The following is a 26,257-nucleotide window of genomic DNA, read 5'->3' on the forward strand; positions in this document are numbered from 1 at the left end:
ACAGATGAACATTTCATGTCCATCTCCCAGGCAATTCAAACCAACACAAAGAAAAATCTCCAGAAAACTATCACAAGAAATGCACTCAAAAGGTGCACAAAAAAGAATTTCTCCTGAGGGAAAGATGACAATCCTCAAAGTTAAGCTGCCCCAGCTCACAACAGTGCAATAGAACAAAGCTGTTTCTGATTCCATTTTTAACCCCATGTTGATCAAAAGCCACACTTTGTGTGGTTTATTGCAAAAAAAAGGCCAAACCCCACCCCACAACCTCAATTCTGGAATAAGCAGCTTTCACTGATGGAGTTTTCACAATTTCTGGGCTTTGCGTCCCTCCATTACAAGGCAAATAAAATTTGGAAAATGAGCTAACTTAGCTTTTGGCCCATTAGTTCAATAAGTTCCTTTGAAGAAAAAAAAAGAAATCAGTTCTCCGAGTTAGAGTGTTACAGAATAACAATATAACTCGTGGAAAGAGCTTACTGAATAGTTCCTGTTCATGACAAACTGCGCATTTTACTTGACTATACAGACACTGCAGTATTGACAAAGTCCTGCTATGGATGAAACTGCTCCAAAGCTTTCCCTAACACAGGCAACAGCCATGCCTGTCCAATAGGTGGGATGGAGGCTGATTAGCCTTCATGTAGTTACTGTGACAGGTGTGTCACACTTCTTGGGAGTGATCTCCAACCTATTTTAGCACTAACCCTTATTTAAGGACTGGAGCATTTCAGTGCAGAAGCATCAAACAAACACTTCAACTGACGCAGCTAGAATTATCATCAGGCTTTTTTTTCTTTTCTCGTGCTGACCGGGTTTAAGTTCACTACATTTCCAGACAAAAAGAAGTTGTGAACTGTGCGCTGATGAAAGCGGACCGTAATGACCTGTCATCCTCCTCATAAAGGTATTTCTACAATGGTACATAACCATTCCCCTGAGTACCCCCTCCTCCAAGACACACGACACCTCCCATTTCTGGGGAACACTGGGAGTCCAGTGTACAAGCCTGCTTCCTTTGCTACAGGCTTCAGACAGGACGATTCCCATCCCCAAGGTGCTGGTGCTCCATCTTCTGCAGTTCTCATGGCCACAATTAAACTTGGTTAATCACACCACATCACCTGCTGCTGCCAATCTCTGTCAGCGGGAGAGAAGTTCCTCCAAAGGAAACTGACCACATTCCATCAGCTCCTACCTCGAAGGCCGGGACGTGGCTCCCGACTGTGTTATACTTCCACCTCGTGGCAAACTTATTTCAGTACACGGCCCGTTTTGGGCAGCTTTCACCTAACACCAAGTGCAAACCCTCCTCATCATGAGCACTGCTGTTTATTACCAACACAACCAAAGCATTTTTTCCTCCGTAACCCTCAGTTCAGCTGTTTTATAAATAAAAAACATTTTCAGTTTAGTTTTTTATTTCTCTGCAAGTTTTACCACTGTAAAAATGCCACTCGGCCAGTTACTCCCCGGTGATATTTCAGGAAGATTTTTATTACAAACCAGGAGAAGGTAAATAAAACTCCCAAAAAATCTAGTCAAGGCTTTTAGGACCTTGGCACAATGTTCACCTGGAACATTAGGGCCAACAATGAAAACATGAATGGTTAATGTTTAAGGCAAAACCTGGAATCATTATGAGAAAGGCTATAGCATCACCTGCTAGGCATCATAATTTTGCATGATATGGAGGATGAAAGCAGGGATTCAAGGCAAACCAGTGCAACAATCTCAAAAAATGAGGTAGATTAAACTGGATAAGTTATGTGAAATGCCTTGAAACACCACAGTGACTGATCATTAAAGAAAGGCAAGTTTTACATAGGAAATTATTCTCAGGACTAGTTTTTTTCTTTAAAATGAACTGCATAGTCAACCAAAAAATACCTCAGCTAACCCTTCATTATGCAGGTCCTCTTTAACAAGTTTACAATGGCCCTAAGGTACACTTGCAACCCAGAACTATTAAATTCTTTCCTCTTACATGGACTGTGTATGAGGAGTGGGACAAAGATGTCACACACCTGGGAGAGGTAGCTGAACTAATAAACCACTAACTCTGGAATCCTCGTTGAGTTTCACTGTCATATCCAAGAGCTCTTCCTGTGAAATGTCTTTAGGCCTCAGTATGATCTCACTAGAAATGCCTGATAAAAACAAAAGACAGAAGACATGTCAGAATAAGGATACAGAGCAAGCAGCTTAGTCTTTCAGTCCGAAAATCAGACTGATTCTTAAGAACTGTTTCCAAACACTATTTTAAGATGCAAAATGAAACTTACAGCTCCCATTCAAATCGCATTAAAATTACTTTCTTCATACATCCATGCAATTCCTTAGGTTCACCAAAGAAAACACGGAAGAAACTGGTGCAAAATTTAATTAAGACACTAGGGGTATTCCTCCTGCTTTATTTTTTTCTTTCTAACGCTTGCCAAAGGAACACTTATATGACATACCCACAGCTGCAGCTGCTTTTATCTTGTTCCTGACATAGATGTGACTAGCTGGATTGTCCCCTACCAATATGACAGTGAGGTGAGGCCTCTGGTTCCCAGCAGATATCCACGACTCCACATCCCTTCGAACTTCTTTCAAAACCTGGCGTGCGAGCTTCGTCCCTGAGATAACAGTTGCTTCGTCACTAGGAAGATAAACAGGTATACAACATTTAGGGCTGAAATTGCACCAGGAAGAAGACACCCTCAAGTGTGTGATCCACCATTTTGAACACTGCCAAATGTTTTGACTTACATGGTGGCATTTCAAATATTATTTCAAAAACATTAACACAGTACAAATCTAAACGGGAAGAGAAGTGCTTTCCCAATTGTCGCAGTTAGACAGCCACAACACACAAAGCACCACCACACAACTCCAGAAGGCTTTAAGCATTCACACAGACAGGAGCACCATACCTCGCCAGAGGACCCCAAGCACCTACCCACACACAACACCATCACACCACTCCAGAAGGCTGCCAACACCTGCCCTTTCTTGCTTGACCTTTTCTACCCTCATGGTTCATGCACTGCACCTGTGTGCCCTCTGCTCCCTGTGGTCACTGGTCAGTGCCCCTGGGCACTCCATGGCTCGTCACCTTCAACAATGCTCACCTGCTGCTCACAGCTGGAGCCCGCTGGGGATGAGGCTCAGCAGCCCCACTCCCAATCCCACAAACCGTGTGCCCACATCCACTCTTTTATCTGAAGAGCGTGGATGTGCCATCAGTGCACTTGGAAGAGGAGCTCACCAGCAGAGCCACAACTCCCTTCTCAACACACAGCCAGCCACGTAAATATAATGAACCCCTGCAGTCTGGAATAAAACATGAGAATGTTCTTACGCCCTGAGGTTTTACTGGTTTAAGGAAAGTTGCCTCCAGCTTCCCTCCTCAAATTTCCCTAAAAATTGATTTGACACAGCATTATTTACACTATTTTTTGTCGAAGCCTCAATGATTTATTTCTCATATTTCATAGCTGATGGGAAGAGAGTCAGTAAGTAGCACTCCTCACATTTGTAAAATATAAAAATAGCAAATACTGAAATATGTTGCTGCTTCTTAGGTTTAGAACCTAAAAAAGTCCTTTGATGGATCTATCACACAAGAACTGCATGAACACATAAATCACCACCTGTACAGAAAGCTTACACTGCAGCAGGCTGTCCAAAACATTTAAATTAAGTCATGAATAATTGTTATTGTAAATTTTACACACATTAAAACATTGACCAGGTGTTGGTCAATGGCAGGTTTAATGATAGATTTGTGACAGATTTCACGACCGAGTTAAACGACAGACTTAATATGTGTTACTAACACAATTACATGTAAAGAGGTTCAGAAGCAGGAGCTCAGCGAGAGCCTCCCATGCACACCCAGGCAAGAGCTCAGCGCTGCAGTGCTGCAAAACCAACAACACAACCCCTTTGCAGGTAGCCCAACAAATTAAATGCAGGGGTTGATTACTGTCAGGACACTGATCCCCAGTGCACCAAAGCATGCCCTGTTTGCCAACAAACAATGAATATATACAGTAATTCTGTATAAATCCACTGACAGGCTCTTTAAGGTATCAGGAGCAAGCAAACTCGCAGATTCCCCTCTGGGAGAGGGAAGGAAGGTTGCAAGGGCTTCTTCAGTTTCAAGGGCGCCGCTTAAATCCCCGATGGATCACCAAGGCCACGGGCCGCACGCAGCCCGCTCTCCCGCTGGTTCTTCCCCGTTTCTCCGGGAAGAACGGCGGAACTCAGCGGGGATCGGAGGGCAGCCATCCCGAAGCGCGATCGCGGGGGGCCCGAGCCCGTTGATCCCTCAGGCGTTTCCCGCCCTTGGACCCGCCGCGCCATGAGGGCTAGGAGGATGAGAAGGAGGAGGATGAGAAGGAAGGAGGAGGAGAATGACGAGGAAAAAGATCCGATCGGCGCAAGGTACCTGGCGGCGCTGCGCGGGAAGCTGCTGGTGCTGCGAGCGAGGGTTCGCCACCGCCTCAGGGGCGCCCAGCCCGGGCGCAGCAGCGCGGCAGAGGAGGAGGAGACGGACGAGACGGAGGACAGGGACAAGGCTGTGGTGGCCGCCGCCATTTCGGTCGGTCCCCACGGACGGAAGCGCCGCCGCAACCAAGCGACGGGCGGGCGGGGCCACCGCCGGCACCGGTATCGCGGCCAGAGCGGGCGGAGCTGAGGGAGGGCGGATGCTGAGGCATGGTCGCCGTGACAGGGACTTGGAGCTCCAGGGTACAGGAGGAGCCGCGCCAAAGATGCCTTGAACATCTTTGCTGCAGCCTTTGGCTCCCGTGAGCTGCTGTTGCCGCCGCAGTTTGGAGTGGGCAGACACAGAGCTCCACGGGCAAGCGTCGCTGCCCCGCATGGTTATTCCCTGCACCCCCGTGTTCTCTGAGCGGGAAGTCTCAGGGAAGCGCTTGGAACTTGGTGACTTTGTGTCACGTTCAAAGGCAGATTTTATAGTGAAAAATCGTCTGTGCAGAGTGGAAGGAGAAAGCAAACCAAGATCTGAAATAGCATATAAAAAGCATGCCAAAATATTAACAGCACCCTCGCCAGCCTACTGACAGCGGGAAAATTCCTTCATAAAGTTGGAAAAAGCTTTAGAAAGATGTGTCAGCTTAGTGGGGCTTCGTGTTCTGCTATGGTCCTGGCAAAGTTTTTGGCGAGTTAAGTGTCCAAAAGCAATGTGGCTCAGGTGCTTCCACAGACAGTGTGCATGCTGTGTTTTAACGGGTTGCCCTTTCGAAAATATTATTCCTGTCAAATTATACCCTAGGTAAAAACACGCCATTGTCTGCCTGCCCCTCAGCACCGCCCGTCCGCCGCACACCCAGTCCTGCTGCTTGTCCCGTCCCTTCCCCTCACCGCTTGGATGCGACGCCGCTTCCACCTGTGGGCTCCGACCGACACGGCTGCGCCCACCACAGGCCTCTTCTCCTTCTGCTCCGCCACGCTGCTCCCGGCCGGGCCGCCGCCGAGGGGCTGGCGAACCTTCCTTCACCTTCCTCCCGGCGCCCCGGGCCGGCCGCAGCGCCAGCAGCGCCCCTCGCAGCGCCGCCAGGTACGCGGCGCCCATCCGGGGGGTTTCCTCCTCGCTCCTTCCCCCTCAGCCTCCTCAGCCTCCTCGTCCCCCTCACGCAGCGGCGGGAAGCGCGCGGCGGGCAAAAAGGGCGGGAAGCGCCTGAGGGGACGGCGAGGAGCATTTTATCCCTCACCAGCGAGGGACCCAACGTCACACAAAGGTTCCGGTACTGCTTTTAGAGAGTAATAACAATGAAAATAGCAGAAGAAAAGCAATAATTTTAGAAAGTGATGACAGTAAAAAACATTTATAATGCCATTCACAAATATTACTGGATCATTTAGATCCAGGTTTCATGGAGAAATAAGGAAATAATTTAGATCTGATTTATCTGAAATAGCAGTTTCCATATTACAAAGTAAGTGATGGACAATAATAACTATTCTACTAGAAGTAGTTACAACTCTTTCTACAGAGTGACAGGCTCCAAATTCTGTCAGATATTAGCAGAAGTGCGTGCTATGTTGACTTTTTCACTGGTGTTCATCATTAGTCAAGAGAACTGGGATTTTCAGCCTTAGAAAGCTTCTCTTAAGCTTGATTGCCATATCTTAATTTGGTTTAACTTGTCTTTTGGATTATCCTAAAAGAATCATTGAGAATTACAGATGTTATAAAGAATTCTAGTGTGTAATCTAACCACACATTACAAATTCTGTGTGATAAGGGGATCTTCCTGTGGATCTTACCTTAAAGCTTATTCTATTAAAGGGAAAAAAAAAAAGAAAATCACTTTTTTTTTTTCTGATAGCAAATTATCAAAACAAACCCAGCATTTTATGTTGCTTTTACTTGGGTATGCAGATAAAATTTGCACTGCTACTGAAGTCAACAAAAGATGTCTTTATGAATTTAAAACAGATCAAACCCACACAGAAGTTCACAGCAATCCCCATACCTGTTACATCTGTCCTCTAGTCACTTGCCAAACTGTTCTTTAGCTGACTTTGGTTTTAATAGATCTACTCACCAGATGATTTAAACATTTGGGATAACACTCATTTATAGACAATCCCAGAAACTAACTTCACTCCGTGTCAGTCACATAACTAAAAAAAGCCCCAGAAATTTTATGTCAGGTCACAATTTTCAATGTTCATATTAAAAAGTTCATATTTCATATTAAAAGTTCATATTTTCATATTAAAAGTTCAGCAAACGTGTTGCTTTGCTGATGTTATCTATATAAATCTGTAAGATCGTGGCATTTACTTTATTGAAAGTGTATTTTTCCAAAGTCTCTTGAAAATTGTATAAACTCCAAAGAGTTATGCAAGTATTAGTTGGTATTCCCTTTTAGGTCTTCACAATGTTACCATATTCTTCGTGGGGAATTACACGCTCTAGCATTAATGTCCCACAGCTGCAGAGTTCCCGACTCTTCGAATCTGATGGGGTTTTTTTGGTTTTTGTTTTTGGGGTTTTTTTTTAACAGCAGAAAGTTTGTGTCTGAAAGTCGAAAGTCCCTACCTTTCCCTTGCTAAACTTGTGCGTTTTCTAAAAGCAGTACCGGAACCTTTGTGTGACGTTGGGTCCCTCGCTGGTGAGGGATAAAATGCTCCTCGCCGTCCCCTCAGGCGCTTCCCGCCCTTTTTGCCCGCCGCGCGCTTCCCGCCGCTGCGTGAGGGGGACGAGGAGGCTGAGGAGGCTGAGGGGGAAGGAGCGAGGAGGAAACCCCCCGGATGGGCGCCGCGTACCTGGCGGCGCTGCGAGGGGCGCTGCTGGCGCTGCGGCCGGCCCGGGGCGCCGGGAGGAAGGTGAAGGAAGGTTCGCCAGCCCCTCGGCGGCGGCCCGGCCGGGAGCAGCGTGGCGGAGCAGAAGGAGAAGAGGCCTGTGGTGGCGCAGCCATGTCGGTCGGAGCCCACAGGTGGAAGCGGGGTCGCTTGGGGACAGATAGATGCAGGTGGCGGCGGGGCGGGCGGAGCTGAGGGACGGGCGGTGCTGAGGGACGGGACGGGCGGAGCTGAGGGGCGGGCGGAGCTGAGGGCGGGAGAAGCTCATCCTTAAGGTAAATCTCCGCAGTCCGTAGGGGAGCGTTGAGAAAGCCTGCATGCTATTTCTTTTTCGTGCCCAGCCGTCTCTGCAGAGGGCATAAGGCCCTGCTTTTTATTTCTGTGGAAACTCCTTTAAGCGTAGCGCCTTCATTTGAAATGTGTTCAGCCACTTTAATCAAATAGTAGCGGTGAAAACCCTCAAACTCTACAGTAGTTGTTGCTGTCTTGGAGGGTGATGGCTTCTGAGTGTACTCTTTCTGTGGGGAAGAGGGTAGTGAGCTCAGGTCCACGGAGCAAGGTGTTTTTGCTTTTTTTTTTTGCTTTTGCCGAAGCAGACGTTCCTCTATTTTTGATGTTAAATTGAATATATTTTTCAAGGATTTTTCCTGCCTTCCCAGAGAGGTCTTCACAAAGACTGACGTGTTATTCAGATGGTGACAGTCATAATTTTTGAGCACCCTTGCAGAGTAAGCATGTTTATTTTCCCCAAGAAGGCATTTGGTTCCATGATCTGCAGCTATGGAGAACTAAGCGATTTCCCAGTCATTCCTCCAAATATTTTATAAACATTTTCAGTTCATCAAGTTCATGATAATATAGCACAAAATATGCTATTTACTCAAAGCTGGAACTTGACATGAAAACCAAACTCCCTTTTCAATTCCGAGGGCAAAACGAACAAACAAACTACAAAAAAAATAACCCAAACCAAACAAAACAAAGAAACAAACCAAAAAACCCAAACAATTTCAAGTGTTACATGTAGTTTTAAGTTGCAATGATAGGCTCACTGTGACTTTGTGCATTTGACTTATCTACAGGCGCTTATGTGAATCTCTTAGGGTGCAGTAAAGATTAACTTTATTAATGCTTAATACCTTGAGAATTTCAAAGAACTGCTTATAACAATTCCTGAGCCCCATGAGGACTTTAAAAACCTGGGAGGCTTTTGATGTGTCCTGTTTTACTAGCATTTTTTCCTTGGGCAATGTACTTTCCTGGTGAAAACTGGGTGGGAGGCAAAAATCCGGAGTTGCACAAGATATTTCCATTGCTGTTTTAGTTGATTAACTTGCATCTGAAGAAAAACATATGACATAGAGCAGAAGGGAAGAACTGCACAAGTTTTTACTGAGACATGGTTTTCAAAAATGGCATATTGAATAGGCATCTGTCACTGCTGGTAAATTACACCTTTCAGCTTTTGAAAAAATCTGGTTGTTGTTAGTGTTTTAGTCACAGCTTTTGGTGTGTACTGGGCAGGGAGAGTGAAAAACCCGCCTTGGGGTTTTGCACATATCTGCTGCTGCGGTAGAGTGAAGCTGTGTGTAGCTCTCTCCGGGCGGTTCCTGAGACAGACGTGGTGTCACAGGGCAGTGTGGTCATTTCAGACAGACGCCATTCCCAGGGGAAAGCCATTGTGTGTGCAGACACACTGGAGTTTGCTGAGAAGTGGCCAGTGCAGGCAGGGCATTCTCAAGGTTCCGAAGAGGGAGCAACAGTCTCAGGTCACCTTCAAATGGCAGGGGGAAAAAAATGTACAAGGAAATTCACAAGGAAACGGAAGAACATTTCATGCTCTCTACCCATGGGTGTGTAAAGGAGACAGATTTCCATATTACCTTCATTTGTCTGTCCCATGTTCCGGGGATGAGCCAGCTTTCCTCAAGTGTCACAGGAGAACACTCATGACTCCCCCATGTCAGCAAGGACGTGGGTGCGCTTTCAGACAAGGTTTTGTTGGATTTCATCTGGATTTTATTTCATTTCAGAAGATTTGTCTGTCACTAAACAAGTACCGTGTACCTAGTGGCAGAAGAGATTATTTGTCCCGGAAATGTGCGCTGAGGAATCCAGACAAGGGGATTCTTGGCTTTCAGAAGTGCCAGAGATCCTCCTTACGGCTGGGACCCGAACCATCTTTTTTTTCTGGAAACAAATTTACTGTTGCAAACTTTTACTGTTCCTTCCCATAGCAAACGCTGTTCCTCCTTCCCACCCAGCCAAATGCTTCAAGGTGGGCTGAAGAACAGAAAGAATAGAAATTCCTGCAGATTGCAGGGGTGTGCCTGGGTTCCATACATCCATCCTGGGGTCATTCTCTCTTCATACCAGCAGCTCAGACCAGCTTCACATCAGAGGGCTTAAGTAATGTGCCTCCGAGTATGGAAACATGTTTGCTTGGCACAAAGTGCCCCGGATACTTCAGAGAGAACTGATCTGCAGGTGTGTCCAGGAATCCCTGGGTACGCAGCTTCCCTGCATCCCGCTAGCCCAAGTGACACAGGCACAGAGCTGCATTTGGCATGCAATTCACAAAAACCCGGGACGGTTTTCAACAGGAGAACATTTTTATTGCATCGTATATTTCATTACATTGTCATGAGAAATCCACCTCTTTACATACGATTTTCCAAAGCAGAATAATGAAAATTAGTTATTTTTTATGAGTTATGACACTATGTCATACAAGTAGACACAAAATGTCTAGGTCTCGCCAGAACATTTACTGTTCCTTTAGAACTTGTGCATAAATACCAAATATTGTAATGTAAACTCCTTTAAAAACAAACCAACTAACCAACCTCAACGCTACCTGGTTAAAAACCAAACCAGTCATGGCACAAACCCCCACAATTTCATAGAAATTATTAAACCCTTCTAAGTATGGAATAGGGGCAAAAAGACTTCAGGGGCAAAGATTTCATTGGACAGTGCATTGCGCTAAAAGGCCCAAGGCATTCTGCATTAAAGGCTGGAAAGTTGGAGTAGGAAAAAGATTCAGCAAAATATCCTTGCCTGAACCGGGTTTTATTCCCACGTAATCCTGGACAGGCACTGAAATGTCAAGTGCCAGCCAGCACTTTCATTATTCCTGATGGGAGGATCATCTCATTATTCCTGATGGGAGGATGACCCCCAGCCATCGGCACAATCCATTCAAACCTCTCCTGCCACGCTCTCTGCAGACATTTGCAAAATCATCTTCACCACGGGCCCATCTTCTTTTCAGATAGTAGTGCTGTTTTATAGGGACTTATTGGCAAACAGTGTTTGGCAAGAAGGAGCTTGCACAAAGCTGGAGCAAGTTCTGAGAAGGCTGCTGAGAGGTGTCCAGCAAAGCGTCCACTGTCTTGTCAAATGGATTCAATCGCTTTGTCTCAGTCAATACAACCATGCATGGGATTAGGCAATAACAAACGTGAGGAGAGGGAGTGAAACACAGAGCATCTGATCAACAAACCCATCAAAACTAGAGAGCTGGGCTATTGTGTTCTCATAGCATCTGTTTCCTGGGCTCTTGTGGCAAACAGGTAACTTCATTCCGAGGTGCTCCTTCCCTTCACTCACAGCTTGTTGGTTGAACTGCAATAGGCAGAATTCAAATTGTAAAGCCAGCCAGGAAAATTTTCCGTAAGTTTTCTGGCATACACCAGATAATAAATCCCATAGGAGGTGTGGAAAAGATGCCTGATGGTGATGATGGAACCCACTGTGGCTAGATATGCAACTAATCAGGCATTTGCTGTGGATACTCTCCCTGACAACCTGCTGGGTTGTCTCTTTCCCAACAAAGAAGCCACTTTCTGGGCACACGTTTGGGGTAACTACCCAGATTTCCCTACAGGAATCAATAACACAACGTGGCTCGCTACTCTCGGGTTTAAGCCCCTCCAAAAGGTAAGTGTGTCCCCAAGCTCTGGCGACAGCTGGCCCGGCAGGTACCTGCGGAGGATCCTGGTGATCAGGAGCTTGACCCAGGGCGCGACGGGGTCCAGGCAGATCATCTGTCCCTGCTTCGTCGTGGCTCTGCGGGCGAGACAGGGAGGGGGTGAGGCTGGGGCAGGTTCGGCGGGCCGGTTCCGCGGGCAGGGGCCGGGGCCGGGCACTTACATGACCTCGGGCACGGCGCAGTGCGGCCCCTCGGCGAGGAACTCCAGGCGGGCCAGGCGCCGCGGCGGGATCACCTCGGACACGGTCCGCACGCAGCGGCAGCGCAGCTCGCCGGCCAGCGGCGCACCTGGCAGGCGGGAGGAGCCCTCTGAGCCTCTGCTCCGGGGTCCCCCGAAACCCCCCGGACCCCCACGGGCCCGGCCCCCCGCGCACCCCTGCCGGGGCCCGGCTGCCGACGGATGGGCAGCCTCTGCTCCGTCTCTTACCCTGGCATAGAGCGGCGGCGGCCAGGAGGAGGAGGAGGCGGAGGTGCGGGCTCATGGCTGGCGCTGGAGGCAGAGAGGGTGCAGGAGCCGGCGACACGGCCCCCTTTTCCCTCCCGAGCTTTTATTCCCTGCCGGGAGCTGCCGGGGAATTTCCCGGAGTGGAGCCGGGGGGCAGCGCCCCGTTGGCCCCTTTCCATCGGTGGGTGTGTGCCGCTAAAGGAGCAAGGCGGAGAGAGAGGAGCGGCCGCTCCCGGCACAGCGGCTCCTTCAGGTCCGGGAGCGAGGGAAGCGCGGCACTGCACCGTCCCGAGAACCTTCCAGGGTCTGCTGGGACCCCATTCTCCGAAAGGAGCGGCCGCTTTTTGTGGGGGCTCTCCGTTAGCTTGCAGGGTGCAGGGTGCTGAGCCGAAGGGGAATTTGGGTTCCGGAGCTTGCCGTGCTGCCGAACCGTGCGCAACCGCGCACTCTTATTCAGAGGGCATTGTTCCCCTGGCGCCCCTTTATTCACCTAGCTTTTGAAAACCTTATTTTGCTCCGGTTTCCATACCTACACTCCACTACGGAAAGCCTTCCGATCCCCTCCTTTGCACTCAGCTGTCACTCTCTTTCTTCATTCCTGTCTAGGCATTTTGCTAATTTCAGTTATAAAGAAACAAAATAGCAGGTTTTTAATGAGCTTTTAATCAAAATGAGATGCAGGTTTTCTACATTCTGTTTACACATAGGTTTAGATTGGTTATAGTCAGCACACTTTCTTTTGTAGTAAGTTTTAGTACGAAATATAATATTGCACTTTTTTTGTCTTGGTTTTTGTTTGGTTTGTTTTTGGTTTTTTGGGTTTGTTTTTATTTTGTTGTTTGTTTTTTTTTTTTGTAGACAATCTGTTTTCTTCCACAGACTTTTGTGAACATGAGTGGGGTTCAGCAAATCAGTTTGTTCCAGGATCAGGCTGCCATGTGTCTTGCCCCATCTGCGTGAATGCCTTAGATTAGATGAACTGTCTGAGAGCAAAACTGAGTCAGGACCCAAAACAGATAAGATACAGCGTGTAAAGCAGTCCTAAAAAGGGATTAAGGAGATAGCGGCAAAGACTCTCATTCCTGGGCTCCATTATCTGCAGCTCAGCTGCTTCCTACGTCTGCTGGCTTAGTCCCTCAGGAGATCAGCCCTGCAGGACGATTGTGTGTCACAAGCAAATGGTGATTGCCCCATGTTATCAGGAAATATCTAATGACTAATTTGGACCCCTTTCCAGATGCAGCTTTGCAGTGACATCCTTGGGAGCATCTGGCTTTTAGCTTGGTCTTAAAAGGAAGCTGCATGGTCCGCTTAGGGGCAGCCACTAATTAGAAACCTTCACTGGGATCCCTTGAGATCATGCAGGTGGAAGCACCATTCCCTCCAGGTAATAGCCACACAAGCCTGGGACTGCGAGTTCCCCATGGTTGTCCCGAGGAAGTGCCATGTTCTTTGCAGGAGGAAGGGTTTGCCCAGCTGCAGCAATCTGAGGCAACAAGCAGGTAGGATGGTGCATAATCTGCTTCGGGACATTGCAATTATTGTTGGCAGATCCAGCTGGGAGTGGATGTGGGGAGCATTGTCGCTCGTGCGCAGTCAGATTACACACTGCTCTTGGACAGTACACATGAGTAAGGACAGCTTACGTGACGGCACTTGGCTTCATGCTCGCATGACTGCTCACAAGAGCTGACCCACCAGACTCATTCCACAGTAGTTACTGCTGAGGAAATTCCAGATGTCTCCTGGGGTCGGGAGTGTGAGGCTGTTTTTAGACATGGAGCAGCAATGTGTGAAACTCTGCGGCCAGCTCTCCCTCAGAGCCCTGTGCCAAGAGGAGCAGCAGTCAGGTCGTGGACGTGCTGCGGTGCAGCAGATGGTACAGAGCCTGGTCCTCTGAGTCAGGGCTTGCACAAACAGGCCTGGAACAAGGGAAATGGGTGTCTCTGGGACTATTTCAACATGCAAGACCATCTGCCTGAGCAAGGCTTTGTACCTGCAGACTTCAGATTGCTTCTAGCTCCCTTCTGTGGGAATGTGAGTAAAGTCTCTTCAGTCCAGATGACGGCAGCAACAAGGCTGAGCTGTGGAGGAACTCTCTTCAATGGTACCCTTTGCCCCGTCTCCCTTCACCACCTTTGGCAAAATTCCTTTAGCAAGTACAGAAAAGATAGGAGCAGACAGCATCACTTTAGAAATCTGAGTTTTTCCCTGCCTGCTGCCCTTCTTCATTCTAGATAAGTTTGCCATGCATTGAGTACAGGTGGTACAGATAGAATCATGGAATGGCTTGGATTGGAAGGGGACCTTGAAGGTCATCTTGAATTAAGTTTAAATTAGTTATTGCGAGTGGTGGTGTCAGTGTAGCTGGGACAGAACTCACCACAAGGTTTGTATTTGCCTCACTGAAATTCTCGTTCAAGTCACCCGGCTCTTTAGCAGAAGCTGCTGTTTCAAGATATGCCAGGATTCTGTGATTCCGTGAAATCTTTCAGTGTCCTTAGCCTGGGGTTACCAGGACACAGAAAGCAGTCCCAGCTCAGGCAGGCCCTGAGTAAGTACATCAAGAGAACAAACCTCATGGCTCAATCGCCTTCACATTATCCAGTCCTTAATTCATTACATGCAGGAAGTTATTTGGTTGCTTTGTTTCAGACTTTGGCTGTGTGCCTTTCCACAGCAGGTATTTATTTGGCTTGGCACCTCTAGTGGGAGCCATTCACTGGCAGCAGGCCCAGGAGAGCTACAAGACAATTAAACAAGAGATGTCTCACTTCAACAAGTGAGGACTTCTCCTAAATGCACGAGAATTACTTTGGAGGACGTGTCCCAGACACAAGTGTAAGGTGAACTTTCATCACGGCCTAGAAACCATTTAACATGGCCAATCTCTGAAGGAGCAGTCTTATTTCCTCCAGGGTTTTGATTAGGAATGATTTATGTTCTGATCTGTAAAATGTCGAGTCACTGCTACCTAGTACAGTCTAAAGTCAGAGGGTATGGACTGCTGATATCCTCTCATCTTCATCCTGTTACCTTTCTTGCCCATACCAGCATGCTTCATAGTATTCCTTGGCTATGATGAAGTGTTGCTCCCTAGCACCTGTGATTCCTCCTGTGGATCCAGCTCTGTCATGAAGTACAAACATATTTGCTGTAGGCAGAAAACAAATTTCAAGCTGCAGTTTCGTGCGAGGTAAGTTTTATATCTATCAGATGTTTTATTTCCTTCAATTTCCCTGTGTGTTTCTCAGTTTTGAAATGCTTCCAGTCCATATGCCCTTGAAAATAATACCAGAAGATGTAAGAGATTGAGGGGTCCTGGTGTTCACCTTGTGTCATGGAGAATCCCAACTCTGTTTTGCCAGCTGCATCGTGGCACACAGGTTGTTGTGTGCTCATTTCTGTAATACCTTTTGAGATATGAAAATTCACATTTAAAATAATGATCTGTAGCAAATGATGCTCACTATCTTCCTGCCTGCTTTCCTGCATCTTCACCTAAGTTTAGCATTCAGGAGCCCTCAGGTTTTTTTGTTTCCCTTCCCCAGAGTTAGAGGTTTGTCACCCGTGCCCACTGCTGGGAATCAGAGCGTGAATATGCACACACACTGTTGATAGCTGAAAGGAATGTGTTTGTCTTACTCAGGCATTACCTAGGCAAATAGAACCTGTTGGCTCTGAAATACGTGTGTTTGGCCATCATTCCTCTGTTTTTCAGTTTCAGGTGCCAGCTGACCTTTTCTGAGATCATTGATGGGACTGCAGGGACTGTGGTTTCACTGTCACCTTACTAAGTGGGACTCCTGCACTTACAACAATTCCCACAAAGTGAGTAGCTGGTGGTGGACTCGCTGGTTCTGGTGTTTTACACCTAACATATAAGGAAACGGGAAGGGCTTTATTTTGAGTTTGGGACCCAACTCTTTGAGCAGTTTGTTCTTACCTCTGCTGTGGGGAAGAATCTCCTGGCTTTTTAGTGGCAGGCACGATCCTGGACAAAGATTACAACTGTGTGACTCCTTCCACCCCACGGAGTTGTTCAGCTGATAAGCCTTTGAGGTCATCACAGCTTCTGAAAGGCAGAAAGAGCTCCTCTTGGCCTTTCCAGGAGCAGAAAATGCTCTTCATCCTATGAATTGCCTGCAGGCTTTTGTCCTTGGATCTGTGTGAACTTCATAACAAAGATTTCAGTCAACTTGGAAATGAGCTGTTTGGAAAGAAATACATAAAAATTTGTTCCATCTGCGGGTAGTTGGAAGTAAAGAAAATATGAGTCTCTTAAAGAATGAACTATTTACCCCAAAAAAACCCCTGATCCAAGGCCCCAAAATCAACATTACCCCCAACACAGCTTAAGGCAATTTCAGTTTTCAGACTCAGTGGAGCTGAGTAATTTTTGGGACTGTGCTTTGAATAGTTGTGGTCTTTTGGTTAAAGTGATGGCATCACTTGGGAAAACAGTGACACGAGACATCTACCCACAAGAAAATGGGAACACTCGTTGGAATCATCACAAAATCTTTGAAGTCTTCTCTCATGACACCCAGCCTTCAGCCCTGTCTGTTACTTTCATTGCTTGTGTTGCAATGAAGGAAAAATGAAGAAGTCATACTTGACTTACACCCTAGGAGACACCAAAACTGCCATCTCGGGGAAGGCTTTCCTAAAGCCATCTGAGTGCCATGTGCAGGTTCAGTCTCCAGTGCACTTGGAATCTGTAGTAAAATGAATGGGATTGTTCCTGGCAACGAAAAATAGCTGTTATTTGTGTGAAGGAAGGAAAAATAATATCGATGAATTTGCTTACTTGTTACTGAGGTATCCAAAATAGCCTACAAAGCAGCAAGAGGGACAGGCATCCTTTCAGCTTGTTATAGGGAGGTGTTTGGAGAAGGAGGTGTTTGGAGGAAACACACTGATAGCATTTTTGGTAAATGTGATCACCACTGAGTTTACTGTCAATGGTTTTCTTCCCCATTATCTTGTATTTCCTTCTTTTTTCCCTTCCTTCTTTTAAATTTCCAGATAGTGTGACTCCAAATTGCTCCACTACATGCAGGCTACAGGACCATGCCAAGACATTGTGCTAAAAGCTGTGGCAACAAACATGAGCAAAGCACTTTTTCTTTCTTAAGAACTAAGAAATTGAAATTGCTAGTGAGTGCTGCTGTCAGGAGTGAACTGAGGTGGCAGGAGAGCAAGCAAGCTAGGAACATTCCATGGAAAGCAGACTACTGAAAAAAGGAAACAGTTGATTTAATTGAAATTCAACATTTTTACCTTTAGTTTTATTCCAAACAGTGAAAGACCTCATAAAATGAAATTGATCAGGACATTGACTGAAAAGAATAATTTCACCTATCTCCAAATACTATTTTGCTGTGAGCTAAGATTAATTTAATTTAGATGAACTTTGCCCTTAACGCTTGAATACAAACTTGAATTTGACAAAATCATTGCTTTCTAATGAGGTTTTTTTTGGTTTTTTCAAATCCTCATTTTTCTAGGGGAGCACTGTTCCACCAGCAGCCTTTCCGCCTGGATAGCCCTGGCTGTATTCCTGGTACACACAATTTGAAACAGACTGTAATGGTACTTTTCATGCATTTTCTTCTTTAAATAGTAATTTTACTACCAGAAGACCTTGCATGCTCTCCCTCGTCCTTTCCTCTAAGCAGGCATAGTATTGTGAGAACTGTTCAACATGGAAATGACTCCAGCATTTGGCCTTCCAACAGGTCAGGTGTGTGCGGGTGGATTGACAGCTCTTTCCCACGTTCCTTCCTCAGCTGAATCTCCTGCTGACTTTGGTGAAAGATTTGTGTATGCAAAACCCACTTTTCCTTGGTGATAACGAGGAGTGGGTAAAGCTGCAGTGTTCAACACGAGCCAGCTACAACAGAGCCTGTTTTCTTTGGCTCTTCTCGCTGACTCTGTGCTCACAGTGAGCAGTGCTTACATCAATTGCTCTCTTTCGCAGGATGACGGGCTTTGCTGTCAGAGGTGAAGTACCAAACAGAGAAGAAAGCAGAAAATGAGGAGCTGGTGAAATTTTTTACTTCAGGGATGCAGTAAGTCAGCAAACCTCGATTTATTTGCTTTATGATTGGTGTGCCAGCTGGGTGGCTGTGCATTCCTTTATTGGTCATTGATAAGTCAAACAAAAAGCTTCAAAGAGTCAGAATTTTTGACAATTCACTTGCTCTTCGCTGTTTGCATTGAGTGACTATGTGCCCTTCACACAAAGGTCTGACACCTGCATGGACAAACTCTTACTTTTCAGTAAGAGCAATAGAATGAAGAATGCAGGGGGTGTTCCAAGTTCTGCTCTTGGGTCCTTTTCTGGGCTTCGTATATCTCGCTTCCCTTGTACTTTTTTCTTTTGCAAAAGCCTGACCAAAGGGAGAACGGGAGTCACTCATCTGTTGCTTATGATTACCTGCTGCTATGGCAGGTGGCTGTGCTTTTCTGAGTACCTGTGAATAGCTACTGGCTTTCAGCTAGAAACCTTGCCTTTTACCTGCGCTGTAATTGCTTCATCTGTGCCTGTGCTTTTCCCCCCACACACATTCTCACACATTCTCATTCCTTCAAGAAGTTCTGCATCAAGTAAAAAAGAAGCCCATGTGGTCCATGCTCTCATTTGCATGTCCTGTCTCACTCTTCATGAAATCTGTCGCCGATGCTTTAGACACACTTCACACAGAAATGATGTTTCAGGCTTTTGCAGTTTTATTGACATTCTGGCTTTAGCACAACAGCTGAATTCTGATTCTCCTGTCTGCCTGCGAATTTGTAAAAAGTGTGACCTTGAAAGCAGAAGAGGAAAAGAAGAATTGTCAGTATTTTGGAAGTCTCGTTATTTCGGTGCAAACATGCTATGTATGTCTTTAATAAAAGAATCAGGCTAAGAGAGTGGACTTATTCATTTAATTCTCTTATGAGCTATGAAGTTTTCATCATTCTGGAAAATTATTTCAAGGGAAAAGCTAGAAATTGTGAATCTGAGGAGTGCAGTGAGAAGGTTACTTCAGTGCTTAAAAATTATTTTTGTATTGCTGAGTCAGAAAAGCTGTTTAACTCTCCTTCTCAAAAACTGAAGGCTCCTTTGAGGGTAAGTTGCTTAACTGGGTCCAAATATGCTCTCAAGCCACTTGCCTAACCACTTCTTATTTCCACAGATTTTTATAATGCGTCTATGTGTGAAAAAGTTTTCTGCAAAAGATAAAAATATTAGAATTTCCCCAGTTCAGCTGTCCTCTAGTAAGAAATAGGAGAAATCGACAGACTGATACTGGAGTTGCCAATGTGCACCTGGGGTGGTGCAGTCTTACTTCTCCTTTCTGCTGGTGTGCTTGGCTGAATCGGTGGAGATGGGTTCTGGGCAACCTAGTGCAACCCTTTCCTTTCAAAAAAATATTGATCACATTCCTCTCAAATTTAAACTTCCGTGGAATAAGGTAATTGGGTGTATCAGAGGTCGATGCTTGCTAAAATAAATAATATTTGTTAGTGATGAAAAGTTACTCAGCATAGTTATGTTGAAATCTGCCCGCAGAAGCTTGTAGAGACGTCACACTGCTGCCTGTTTCATGAAAGGGCAGAGAAACCAGTATCAGTGAGCCTGGTTATACCTATAGCCTTCCAGATTCTTCCACAGAATCTCCCTCTCCAGAATTCCACAGGAATTGTGACGTAGTCTTTGCACTGACTGACACCAATGGCTGTTACTAGAAGTAATTTAACTGCAGGTAATATGAAAGCAAATTTTCATGACAGTTTTCAACAGCAGAGATCTCAGGCTTATTTTTACAGGTGGCAAAATTCTTGTTTCACCTGTGCACCCAGAAACAAAATGCCTATTTTCTGACCCCAAAGTTTCCATGGCAGTTTGTGTAATTTCCAAAGGATCCTTTCCCTGTAGAGTTGCTCATGATATCTTGTTGTAAACAAGAATAAATGCTTGAAACAAAACTGCAATATGAAGTCTGTCCTACGCATAATGTTCCTGGGAAAAATGGGATTTTCCCTTGTTATGTGATAAGAGCATAAGAAAAGCAATCATTTTGGAATGGGCAGCAGTCCATAATCAAAAGCAAGTTAAGCACGGATCATGCGTTTGTCACCTAACACAAAACCAGGATGTTTATGTTAGCCAACATTATGTTTATGTTAGCCAATATTCAGCACAGACAGAGAAACTGAGGCTGAGAAACTCAAGTTTGCATTCCCTGTACTTCTAAGGAAGAATTAGAAGTATTTTTCAGGGACTTTCCAGTATTTCTGCCCATGACTTCCTCTATAGTTTGCAGTGTTTATACATTAGAGAGAAATATCCTTTCGTTCTTGCAAGGACAGCAACCACAGACACTCGAGGAGACAAATTGCAGTTCTCCATAGAAGAGCTGAACTCCAGCAACCAGGCATGGGAAGAGGAGTTTGGGGATAGGGAAATGACAGGAGGTCGGTCACAGCTTGGTCACTTAGTAGTTGCCACTTCTCTTGTCCCCCAAATGAACCTGTTGGTGCAAGAAGGAAATAAAAGTCGTTTGAAGGAAAGGTGAGGTAAAGGCACCAAGAGAATGGGAGAGGACAGAAAGGATATATAAACACCTCTGCTGCATTTCATGATGTGGAGGTGATGAATGCACACGGCAGCTGTAAAGTGGAATGGTCTTCTGACAGTCTTGTAGAAAGACAGTTTAGATGCTAAATGAAGTGACCAAGGGGAGCAGGAACTTTGATGAGATTGGGAAAAGGAGAAGATGGACAAAAGCACATAGTTAGCTGCCGTGAAATCTCAGGGTCCATCCTTTTCCTGTGGTGCAAACGTCCTGACCCTTAATCACCCGCTGGCCAGCTGCCTTCTGTGTTACACAGACACGCACACAGACACTGCCTGCACGGTCTGGCATGTTTCTAAAGTGTGCACTTCTGCCCCGGGGCTTCTGCGTGGCCTGATAACTGGAGGGCCACAGGGCGCTTTGTTTAAAGCGGCAGAACTCTTCTAGCTGATGCCAAAATAAAATGGTGAAGGAGACGACTAGCATGACTCATACTAAGAAGGTTCTTCAAAAAAAAACAAGCCAGAGACAGCTGTCTTATTTTATGACCACAAAGTTACCCAGCAAAAATCCCTCTGCTGTTTTATTACTATCTAGATTGTAGATAAAAATGAAATAAGAGTGTGCATCCCTCAAATAAACAGTTATACTCTAGTTAAAAACAATAGTCTTTAAACTTATGCTCTTTCTCTCTTATTCCCTGTTTCCTTCTGGCAAGTTTTTTAAGAGAGGCAGCCATCATGTGTTCAGCGCACTGCATTTCAGGGATCAGAATAGCAAGCAGCTGTTACACCAGGAGAAATGCTTGCTCTTTCGGTACCCAAAGTAAAGGTGGCAAATTCCCATTTCGATGGTGAGATAGTGGCCTTTTGTTGTAGTAAAGATTTACAAGTGTGAGGCTGAAGTGGAAACTTAGTGGTGTTTAGGCAACTGGGGGCAAAACTCCTTTATCTGCAAGGGAATTAAAGAAGGGGCCTTGCCCTAGAGCCCACCAGTCCCCATGGATTGGGAACAGCCTGAAGAGAGGAGAGTGAGCCACTTAGCCCACCTTAAGGGTTTGTTAGTGCAATCAGGAGTGCCAGGCTACCATAACAGGGGGAGTTATGACACCATGGACTTAAAAATTTTCCTTTCAGTTCCAGAAATCAGGCTGGCAAAAATAAAGCGGAATTTTCAAATAAAGCAAATGAAGATTTAAGAGATCAAACAGATAACAAATGGGTTTTTATATATAAAACCTTTAATCGCACATTTTAAGGAATAATTACACTCTCATAATCAAACTCTATGGATGTAAAATGCAGTTTTTTCCACTAGATGATGGAGTAGCTAATTAGACATACAATCAAGTACAGAGTAATGAGATTGTGAATATTCCTCCAGAAACGGATAGCAGGAATGAAAAAATCCAGTAGAAATTAAATAAATTATAGCTGTTTTCTTTCTTACATAGAAACTGCTCAATAAATACATTTATAAATACCATGGAAATCACAATACATAAATACCAAATAGAGCGTTACACATTCTGTAGGTTAGGTTCTTCAAGTTAGACATTACAGTTCACAGTCTGGCCACAGGCTGACCGTGGTTGAGGAAGCTGTTGTTGACACAACATACTGGCACGCTCCAGGGGAGCAGGAGGATTCATCAGTTTGCTTGTGAAGTAGCAAAATTATCAGGCTTAGTGTGAATAAGCTGTGCTGCAGGTGCATTGCACCTCACTGCGTATGTTTGGCTCCAGTGGCTGCCAAGGGGTCTCCATCTCCTTCAGCAAACCACTTTTCCTTCAGTGTCACGGGCAGCATGTCCCATGGACAGCACTGACCATAGCAAAAGACTTCCTTAAATACACACAGTTAAATAAATAGATAAATAAATAAAACCATCCAGCATTAACATCGTAACACTGATGCAGGATGTGGAAGATGGTGTACTGCTTGAATGATGCTTTTCCCAAACATTTCTCTTGACAGATGAGCAGAAGCAGTTCCCAGATTTTTTCTGTCCCGGTGTTTCTTAGAGAGGAGAGTCAGAATTTTGTTGAGCCCTGTTAAGAGGGAAGGGAAGAGGATAATTTAAAAGAAGGTTCAAGTTACCACTGCTTAGCATTGCACAAACAGTTTAGGATGAGGGGTCTCTTTCCCATTCTTTGTGCTATCTTGAAGCACAGGGAGAATAAAGTTGATGTTTCAAAAGCAACTGCTGAAATCCCAGTGTGTGCATGCCTGGTGTCCAGCTGGAAAACCTCTGCAGCACAAGCTTCTGCAGTTCCTCACGGCAAGAACCTCACTAGCTCAAAACCAGCAACTAAGTAAGGGGAAGATTACTTTTTTAAAGCCTTACTTTTCAAAGGGAGAAAAACACTTGTGTGCTTCCCTGCAGACGGAGTTGCTGGTGCTCAGAGGTTTAGTACTGACATACCAGCTTGAGCAAGGACTCTGAAGCACAGCCAGAAAAACTAAGACTGAATCTATCATTAAGCAGGAAGCTTCCCTGTTCTTTAAATCTGGTTAAGAAAGAATAGGAAGTATTGCTATGGAATCCTACAAACTGGCTTTTTCTGGGAGGTTTGCTGCTCAGCTGCCCAGACAGAGAGGGAATGGGACTTACCTGGCCAAGATTGCCTTTACAATCAGCTGTACCCAGGGAGCAGTGGGCTCCAAGCACACCTCTTTGCCCCCCTTCAGAGTAGCTCTGCAAAACAGGGAATAAAGAAAAGTCAGCAAACTACCAAATGGACTTGTTTCACTCACAGGATGTAATCTTGCATTTTTAGATCAGACAGTATAAATTCATCCCAGCTACTCTAGGTTAGACTTCACTGTTTTACTTTATACAACTGAAGAGACCAGAACCACCCAGAATTGTGTGAGTCTCTGTGTCTGCTCTCAAAGCAGACATGCATTCCCAAAAATCTTTCCCTCTATATATGAATACTCGTTTTGGATGCATTCGTGTTACTAAAGCTTTCTTATTCAATTATTGAAACATCCAGGGGTGAAAAGGTTTCTTTGAGCAGAATAAGAATTTTAACATTTTAGTGCCTTTTTTGCTGTTCAAACCAGGTTAGGTCGGTTCATTGCTTCCCTACATCTGCTTGCTGGAACTTAGTTTTAGGATTCAAACTGTATCATTTCCTTGTGTACTAGGAACTGACAAGTCCATGGAATTCGTATTCTACCGCTAGAAACATTTAATATGTCCCCTGACAGCTGAACCATGGTCAGTTCAGGAATATCTAAGGTCATAGAGACGGTGAAAAGCAGGGTGTTTCACTTAAAACCACCCCTCTCAAAATAAAAGCCAAGTCTGGCTGCACGAGGTCAGCATGCTGACTGTGGTGCCTGTGAAGCCTAAAAGCCCAGCAGCAGTGGCAGCAGTGCAGGGGAAGGGGAGGGAACCGCTTGCAGAGCTACTTACATGACTTCAACGTTCTTGCAGTGGGGGCCGCTCTGTGTCAGCTTCACGTCTTGGATGGATTTCGGGGGAATGAACCTGGAATGAGTGGCTATGCACTGACACCGGAGCTCAGTTCCCATCCTTGCCAGGGTCCTGCCTGTGAGCAGAAAAGGCAGACTGGGGTTTGACAGGTGCTCTAATGGTCCATAAAGCACAGCTGCTCTATTGTAAACAACATTCTCAGTTAAAACACTGCATTTGTCCAAGCTGCCCAAATCCTCATGTTTTAGGGAGGGTTACTTAGGTTTCAGAGGAGCTGATGCCCAAGTACATTGGAAACTAAATTAACAAATCTTTTAAAAATGAACCCACATATTTTGCGGTTACTAGCCATACTGTCTACACGGTATGGCTAATTGCATTGTTCTAATATCTGGATAAATAAACTTGGCCTCTCTGCAGAAGATAGAGCCCTAGATTTGTTCATTAATTGGAGATTTGCCCATGTTTCTGTGTTCAAATTGTTTGCTCTCCCTTTCCAACTGTGCATTACTTGCTTGGGGTGGCATAGTCACTAAGCAACAAACTATTACCTGTGTCGGAAGGGAGAGAAACATTAAAGCACTCCAGAACAAAAAATCTGTCTCTAGCCACAGAAGAACCTGTCTCTAGCCACATACACTTCAATAGAAACAGAAATAAAGCAAATGCAAGTTGCATCCTTAAAATATTTTCCACAAGATGTCAGTAACTCTTCAGTCTGAGGTCTACATGGTAGATTTCTGACTGAAGAGAGGTGCTGAAAATCTCTCAAAAGAGACTAATTTAGTGAGACAAACAGAAAGCTACCCTGCAAGGACAAGCATCTCAGTTGATGCCTCTTGGCAAAACTGCAGCCAAGGGGGCTTTGGGAAGCTTAACTTACCTTGAGACACAGCTGCTGAGATCAGGAAAAGAGCCAGGACAGCTACGAGTTTGCCGTTCATGGTTGGACAGGAGTTTTTTGCTGGCCTGTTTAGTTCTAGTTCTGTGAGCTGGAGTCCCAAAGGATTGTTGATTCCTGCTGTGTGTGGGGATTGCTGATTCCTCCTTATATACTGTTTTGTGCCCAGCCTCTGTACTCTGCTGGCATGGAGATTGCGTTAGAGGAATTTCCCAGATGCAGCAAAAATGAGTCACATGACTCTTGTGAAACTTCTTCCTAGATGACGAGGAATTATTCTGCAGATACAATTAATACAATGCATTAATTTATTAAAATATGTCTATGACAGTCACACATTCCAATTATTTTGGTAGACTTCTAAATTCTGTGCTTTTTCTAAAGCATACCCTGATTTATTAACACAACTTTAGAATGGTTTCAGTTACATTTATGTAGTCACTTATTATTTTCTTCAGGGTTATAACTGTTCTTTGTAGATGTATTAGGTCTATACTTGACATACTGAATTTCTTATTCCCACTTATGGTGACAGCTTCTCCTTACCTGATACAAGCCACCAGAGTGGGATTCAGGCAGTGCTGAAATTACTGAGAAGCTCTTCACTGGGGCATGATTTCACCTCAGCATTATTTTCACATGAAAAGTTTTCATTTCAGTTATTTTTTTCCTTTGTTCAAGGGGCATGGTACAAAATAAATTCATCACTAATTCTCTGTGGCTAATAAAGGCTGCAGCATTCAAAGCTTTCTGCAGGAAGCAGGTATTGAATTCGGAATGGATTTCAAATTCATGCCTGTACTTTTCATGTTACACATGTTGATGGATGATAAACAGAGGAAGCTTTATATGCAAACTGAACAGCATGACCTGCTGAACACAACCGATTTTGTTTCAACCCTAAGTCCAGACATTTTTAATAAGTATTTTCTGAAATATTTTCAGTGACAGCAACCCTAGGTCCTAGCAAAGAGATACAAGAGTGAGAGCTATGGCACTGTACAGACTTTTTTTGTTAGAGAGCCTTTTTATGTGAATGCTGAGCTTTTATTTGCTGCAGCTGGGGATAATACCTTGCAAGGGGGACAATTCCAAGGGAGGATGGGGTCAAATGCTGAACTTTTTCTTGAATTAAGATCTGTATTTTCAAACCCAGCTGGAATGCGTGTGATTAGGAGAAAGCCTTCTGTTTCAGTGTAGTAAAAACACCGTCCTTTTGACATGATGACTTTTGCTGCTTGCTGTCTTCAAACTCAAAACTTTGTGGTTTTGGGATCTGTGGATTGAATGAGGTACTTCTCCCCAAATCTGGGGGTTTCATAAAAACTCAATCATCTTTAGCAGGTAAAGCATTGCAGTTTATTTACAGTAAGAATGGAATCATTTGCCCATAATTTATTGTAGTTTCCTTGTACCGCTTGTCATGAACTTGATAAAAGGAACTTTGTGATAAAAATTCATTTGTTTCCCATTGCTGTGTGGGCTGTCTGAGCAAAAGATCCAGCAGCTTTATCTCTCCTACCTCTTACTGAGTATTAAGTTGACAAAAGATACTGATTCTGACTTCTGATGGT

At 45.0% G+C, this 26,257-nt stretch overlaps 3 protein-coding genes across 22 annotated transcripts in view; all 3 read right to left on the reverse strand.

The window, feature by feature from the left end:
* LOC119700349 (probable bifunctional methylenetetrahydrofolate dehydrogenase/cyclohydrolase 2) overlaps nucleotides 1–4,784 on the reverse strand; it is a 51,360-nt gene extending 46,576 nt beyond the window's left edge. For 5 of the 20 annotated variants that reach the window (XM_038135353.1, XM_038135362.1, XM_038135359.1 and 2 more), the window contains exons 1-3: nucleotides 4,445–4,779; nucleotides 2,466–2,650; nucleotides 2,031–2,153 (exon numbers count right to left, since the gene is read on the reverse strand). In XM_038135353.1, coding sequence (XP_037991281.1) covers nucleotides 2,031–2,153; nucleotides 2,466–2,650; nucleotides 4,445–4,593 — 457 coding nt within the window. In that variant the 5' untranslated portion in view covers nucleotides 4,594–4,779. Of the gene's footprint in view, nucleotides 1–2,030; nucleotides 2,154–2,465; nucleotides 2,651–4,444 lie in introns of all 20 variants that reach the window. The other 15 variants (XM_038135373.1, XM_038135366.1, XM_038135363.1 and 12 more) reach the window with 6 other exon arrangements.
* A 5,155-nt stretch (nucleotides 4,785–9,939) lies between these two features.
* LOC119700622 (growth-regulated alpha protein-like) lies at nucleotides 9,940–11,949 on the reverse strand. Its single transcript, XM_038136046.1, has 4 exons — nucleotides 11,754–11,949; nucleotides 11,488–11,614; nucleotides 11,320–11,403; nucleotides 9,940–10,959 (listed from the first exon to the last, which is right to left on the reverse strand). The coding sequence occupies exons 1-4, from the start codon at nucleotides 11,806–11,808 to the stop codon at nucleotides 10,941–10,943; spliced, it is 285 nt and encodes a 94-aa protein (XP_037991974.1). The 5' UTR covers nucleotides 11,809–11,949; the 3' UTR covers nucleotides 9,940–10,940.
* Nucleotides 11,950–21,560: 9,611 nt separating this feature from the next.
* On the reverse strand, nucleotides 21,561–24,822 carry LOC119700829 (interleukin-8-like). The gene is made up of 4 exons (XM_038136469.1): nucleotides 24,666–24,822; nucleotides 23,762–23,897; nucleotides 22,952–23,035; nucleotides 21,561–22,388 (listed from the first exon to the last, which is right to left on the reverse strand). Exons 1-4 carry the CDS (start codon nucleotides 24,724–24,726, stop codon nucleotides 22,358–22,360), a joined length of 312 nt encoding a protein of 103 aa, XP_037992397.1. The 5' UTR covers nucleotides 24,727–24,822; the 3' UTR covers nucleotides 21,561–22,357.
* Between the last annotated feature and the right edge of the window lie 1,435 nt (nucleotides 24,823–26,257).

This window comes from Motacilla alba, chromosome 4 (assembly GCF_015832195.1).
Source record: "Motacilla alba alba isolate MOTALB_02 chromosome 4, Motacilla_alba_V1.0_pri, whole genome shotgun sequence".
Taxonomy (NCBI): domain Eukaryota; kingdom Metazoa; phylum Chordata; class Aves; order Passeriformes; family Motacillidae; genus Motacilla; species Motacilla alba.

Coding starts and splice junctions, on each gene's coding strand:
- LOC119700829 (XM_038136469.1), bottom strand. CDS start 24,726: ATGAACGGCAAACTCGTAGCTGTCCTGGCTCTTTTCCTGATCTCAGCA. Junction 23,898..24,665: donor CTCAGCAGCTGTGTCTCAAG/GTAAGTTAAGCT, acceptor TTCTGCTCACAG/GCAGGACCCTGGCAAGGATG. Junction 23,036..23,761: donor TGCAAGAACGTTGAAGTCAT/GTAAGTAGCTCT, acceptor CCTGTTTTGCAG/AGCTACTCTGAAGGGGGGCA.
- LOC119700622 (XM_038136046.1), bottom strand. CDS start 11,808: ATGAGCCCGCACCTCCGCCTCCTCCTCCTCCTGGCCGCCGCCGCTCTA. Junction 11,615..11,753: donor CGCCGCCGCTCTATGCCAGG/GTAAGAGACGGA, acceptor CCCGCCTGCCAG/GTGCGCCGCTGGCCGGCGAG. Junction 11,404..11,487: donor TGCGCCGTGCCCGAGGTCAT/GTAAGTGCCCGG, acceptor TCTCGCCCGCAG/AGCCACGACGAAGCAGGGAC.